This window comes from Rhagoletis pomonella, unplaced genomic scaffold, assembly GCF_013731165.1.
Source record: "Rhagoletis pomonella isolate Grant_MI unplaced genomic scaffold, Rhpom_1.0 Rhpom_scaffold_00007, whole genome shotgun sequence".
In the NCBI taxonomy this organism is placed as follows: domain Eukaryota; kingdom Metazoa; phylum Arthropoda; class Insecta; order Diptera; family Tephritidae; genus Rhagoletis; species Rhagoletis pomonella.
This window is the reverse complement of record NW_023458561.1, coordinates 28,520,702-28,525,828: the sequence shown is the minus strand read 5'-3', so window position 1 is coordinate 28,525,828 and position 5,127 is coordinate 28,520,702. Positions and strand designations below refer to the sequence as shown.

General features: G+C 39.6%; 1 protein-coding gene across 2 annotated transcripts; it reads left to right on the top strand.

Moving 5' to 3' along the window:
• Window positions 1-712: 712 nt before the first annotated feature.
• LOC118742524 (transitional endoplasmic reticulum ATPase TER94) lies at window positions 713-4,879 on the top strand. 2 transcript variants are annotated; one of them, XM_036474666.1, is made up of 7 exons: window positions 713-861; window positions 1,847-1,949; window positions 2,208-2,654; window positions 2,732-3,722; window positions 3,785-4,377; window positions 4,437-4,591; window positions 4,661-4,879. In XM_036474666.1, exons 1-7 carry the CDS (start codon window positions 845-847, stop codon window positions 4,752-4,754), a joined length of 2,400 nt encoding a protein of 799 aa, XP_036330559.1. In that variant the 5' UTR covers window positions 713-844; the 3' UTR covers window positions 4,755-4,879. The 2 variants fall into 2 exon arrangements, with proteins under 2 accessions (XP_036330559.1, XP_036330560.1); XM_036474667.1 differs by lacking the exon at window positions 713-861 and adding an exon at window positions 1,436-1,764.
• Window positions 4,880-5,127: the final 248 nt, after the last annotated feature.

Sequence of the window (5,127 nt, the reverse complement as noted above, 5' to 3'; positions counted from 1 at the left end):
AGAAGCTCTGAAATCGAGAAACGTCAAATGGAATGTACGATAGAGTTGAAAATTGTGTTGATAATTTGGAAATAAATAAATGCGTCATTCCCTCCAAAAAATGCCAGCGTCCGAACAAGCAAAAAACAAAAAACCTGGCAGCACTTGCATGTTTATAGCAGAGACCGCAACCTTGGAAAATAGACAATAGATGTCACTTTGTTAACAACAATTAATGAACAATTAACTAATTCTGATTGGCTACATACAATAGCTTTATGCCGCCAGAAGCGCACAATAATATATTTCACAAGAGCAAACTTTTTTTGGTTAAAAAAACTGCAAACTAATGCCATTTATTCTATCTGACGTGTCCTTCTATATAGGCAGCACTGTTCGTGAGTCAGCGAACCTTTGGCCCAGTGGTGTATTTTGTTCGTATCAACTTTTTAATATTCTATGGCTCAATACACGCAACAAATTTAGACATATTTCGATTAAATATTAGATACACACAGAAAATGTACTCCCAAAGTGTCTCTTTAATTAAAATATGTTCTTTAAGTGACCGAATCTTTAGCAACATAAGAAATATAGGCTCTTTTGATTTCAAAAGTCTCTATAAAATAATGATACCCTGAATTACAACTCTACCTCTGTCGGTACTTCGCCGCTGCGGCAGCACGAACGTCGACTGCCGTCAACGAACCTTCGCCACACGGGAAAAAGAATCGTTTGCGTTCGCCGTCTACCGCCTTCGTTGCAAAGTGAAAAGTTTTCCTGCGTGTTTCAGTGATTTTACCATAAAGAATATTTAAAGTTTCTCATACATTTAGATAAATAAGTAAAAAGTGTTGCAATAATTATGGCCGATTCCAAGGGGTGAGTGCAAAGTTTTATATCTCGACAGTTCTGAAAAGCCGACAAAGCGTTTTGTCAAAATGAGGTGGCGCTGCAGAGGCTACGACTGAGACTCCGCTGCCAGCTTCAATTTCGCGTTGTCATTGCCTATGAAACTTATTTAAATTTAATGAAATCGTGCACAAAATAGCAACAGGATAATACAATTTCACTATTTTCATACCAGCGACTTGATAAATTACTCGATTGCATTTGTCCAAGATTTTAGGAAAATAACCTCTAAACAAAGATATGCGATGCAGCACAATGGTTGCGGCGTCAACTCTTTTATCTCCATACGCCATTTGCTCTGCCAGTAATTATCCATTAAAAGCAGTTCGGCCATCCACTGTGCGTTTAGCAATAGTAAATATGTTTAAAAAAAAATCCACCCTGTTTTCAAGTTTTCAAAATGTTTTGAGATATCTTTCAAATTAAAATTTGAAGCCGTCAATTTTATTGCGACATATACTTAAATAGTTTTATTAGATACTTTTTAAACAAAAAAAAAAAAATAATTGTCTGAAATAGAAATAAAACTACCATAAATAATCGGAAACAGAGAAGAGAAATGGCTAGTGGCAGCAGCGATGAACACTCTGGTAGTGGGGGTAACAGTGGACGCCGCCATGTACCATTTAATTGGGGGGGTCCCGATCCAGAAGATGATGGTTGCGACGATCTGATGGACGCTGACCAAGATTTATCAAACTACGTACACAAATATCGCCATGATCAGGAGCAAAGTTTGAAAAAGACTCAGGGCTCCCTTTATTTACCACCACCGAATTCGGCCGAAACTAATAAAAAGGGTGATAAAGGAAATGACTTACCTTCTAGAGGAAAAAATTTTCCTATCAGAGCACATGCTCCCAATGAAAAGCGGTGTGAAAGATTCTTAATATATAAAACGCTAGTCTGTATTTCCAAACAAAATATGAATACTTATGTGATTCTTCTTTTTTAGTGACGATTTAGCTACCGCAATCCTGAAACGCAAGGACCGCCCAAACCGTTTAATCGTTGAGGAAGCTGTGAATGATGATAACTCGGTGGTGTCTTTGTCTCAAGTTAGTTTTCAAAATTAAAACGTACTATTGTATTTATGTATGTATATTATTTAACTACACACTTGCCTTCTTAAGCTTCTTAGTCACAGTTTACATACATATAAACACACAAGCACATACATATGTCAGCCATTTTCTTTTATAGATGTTATGAAAGATATGTTTTATGCTCAAATTTATCATTTCATAATGTATATCTCTTAGAAGTCCCAAAAATTCTGCATTTACACTAAATAATACAATATGTACTTTGTTCAGGAAAAAATGGACGAATTGCAATTGTTTCGTGGCGATACGGTAATTCTTAAGGGTAAGCGGCGCAAGGAGACCGTTTGCATTGTTTTATCGGATGAAAATTGTCCTAATGAGAAAATTCGCATGAATCGTGTTGTACGCAACAACCTGTGCGTGCATTTGTCCGATGTGGTATCCATTCAATCATGTCCGGATGTCAAATACGGAAAGCGTGTTCGAATTTTGCCTATCGATGATACCGCAGAGGGCGTAACAGGCAACCTATTTGAGATCTACTTGAAGCCCTATTTCTTGGAGGCCTACCGGCCTATTCACATGGGCGATAACTTTATTGTTCGCGCTGCTATGCGTCCCATAGAATTTAAAGTTGTGCTAACCGACCCTGAGCCGTATTGTATTGTGGCACCTGAAACGGTGATCTTTTGTGATGGCGATCCGATTAAACGTGAGGTAAGTTATTAAAATCTTATAAATACATATTCGTACATATATGAGATCATCTAATACTTCAATTAATAACTCTAAAGGAGGAAGAGGAATCGCTAAATGCTGTCGGTTATGACGATATTGGCGGTTGCCGCAAGCAGTTAGCCCAAATTAAGGAAATGGTTGAGCTGCCACTTCGCCATCCTTCGCTTTTCAAGGCTATTGGTGTGAAACCACCACGAGGTATTCTTATGTACGGCCCACCAGGTACAGGAAAAACTTTAATAGCACGCGCTGTCGCCAATGAGACTGGTGCATTTTTCTTCCTCATAAACGGTCCTGAAATTATGTCTAAACTGGCCGGTGAGTCCGAGTCAAACTTGCGTAAGGCTTTCGAAGAAGCTGAAAAGAACTCGCCCGCTATTATTTTCATTGATGAAATTGACGCTATCGCACCTAAGCGTGACAAAACACATGGTGAAGTAGAACGTCGTATTGTGTCTCAATTGCTAACCCTTATGGATGGCATGAAGAAGAGCTCACATCTGATTGTTATGGCCGCCACCAACAGGCCAAACTCTATTGATCCTGCCTTGCGTCGTTTTGGACGTTTCGATCGAGAAATAGATATTGGCATTCCTGATGCCACTGGACGTTTGGAAGTTTTGCGAATTCACACCAAAAATATGAAATTGCATGAAGACGTTGATTTAGAACAAATTGCCGCGGAAACTCACGGTCATGTGGGTGCTGATTTAGCTTCGCTTTGTTCGGAAGCTGCTTTGCAACAAATTCGTGAAAAGATGGACCTTATCGATTTGGAAGACGATAAAATTGATGCCGAAGTATTGGCCTCCTTGGCAGTAACAATGGAGAACTTCCGTTATGCTATGACCAAATCGAGCCCGTCGGCATTGCGTGAAACTGTGGTGGAAGTACCCAACACTACCTGGACGGATATCGGTGGTCTGGAGAGTGTCAAGAAGGAATTGCAAGAACTGGTGCAATACCCAGTCGAACATCCAGATAAGTTCTTGAAGTTTGGCATGCAACCAAGTCGCGGTGTACTATTCTACGGACCACCTGGTTGTGGTAAGTTGCAAATGTATCATTTGAATGCAGTGTAGTCGCTTATTGGCTATCCGATTCCATAGGTAAAACTCTACTTGCAAAGGCCATTGCTAACGAGTGTCAGGCCAATTTCATTTCGGTTAAAGGACCAGAGCTGCTTACTATGTGGTTTGGTGAGTCCGAAGCCAATGTTCGAGACATTTTTGATAAGGCACGTTCAGCAGCACCTTGTGTGTTGTTCTTCGACGAGCTGGACTCTATTGCTAAGGCACGTGGCGGCAATGTGGGCGACGCTGGAGGTGCTGCCGACCGTGTAATTAACCAAATTCTTACCGAAATGGACGGAATGGGTGCTAAGAAGAACGTTTTCATCATTGGTGCCACCAATCGTCCCGACATTATCGATCCGGCTATCTTGCGTCCTGGCCGTTTAGATCAACTTATTTATATTCCACTTCCCGACGATAAGTCGCGTGAAGCTATCCTTAAGGCTAACTTACGCAAATCACCATTGGCTAAGGATGTCAATCTAACCTACATTGCTAAGGTGACACAAGGCTTTTCGGGTGCTGATTTGACTGAAATTTGTCAGCGTGCCTGTAAATTGGCAATTCGGCAAGCGATTGAAGCCGAAGTAAAACGAGAAAAAGAGCGTGCTGAAAAGCAAACCATGGAAGTAAGAGTTGAAAATCATATGCTATTTTAAATGTGAGTTCACGATTTTTGAACCTTTAGATGGATGAAGATGATCCAGTACCAGAGATCACACGTGCACACTTTGAGGAAGCGATGAAGTTCGCTAGGCGCTCAGTATCGGACAACGATATTCGGAAATACGAAATGTTTGCACAGACTTTGCAACAATCGCGTGGCTTCGGACAGAACTTTAGGTAAGAACTTAATTTAGTTGGTTTGCTATGCAAATACGACATAACTGTTTTTCTTATTTAAATATAAAGATTCCCGGGCGCTGGCAGCACTTCACAAGGTTCCGGGCCAAATGAACCAGCGAATCCGCCAGGTGACAATGGCGACGACGATCTTTACAGTTAGATTTTTAGTTTTAAAATCAATGAATATAAAACAAACCCAATTTTGTCAAATTGAAGTATGCTTAAACAAGATAAACAATTTATAATTTGAATAAAACCAAAACTAAAAAAAAACAAAAAAAAAAACATGAAATGAAAGACAACTAAGCCAGATGTTATCTGCTGAGTCGCCAGTCTACATATAGCGATTATAAGAACTTTATTAGTAGTGCGAAAGATTTATAAGTGGCTGCTTAAGATACATACATATTATGAAATGCAAATGAGAATGGATATTCGCTGCATTAAAAAAGCACTGTCGTAAACATCTCATGCACATGCATACATATATATATATACACGTAGTAAATCAAGCGTACCCGCATAAATAATTT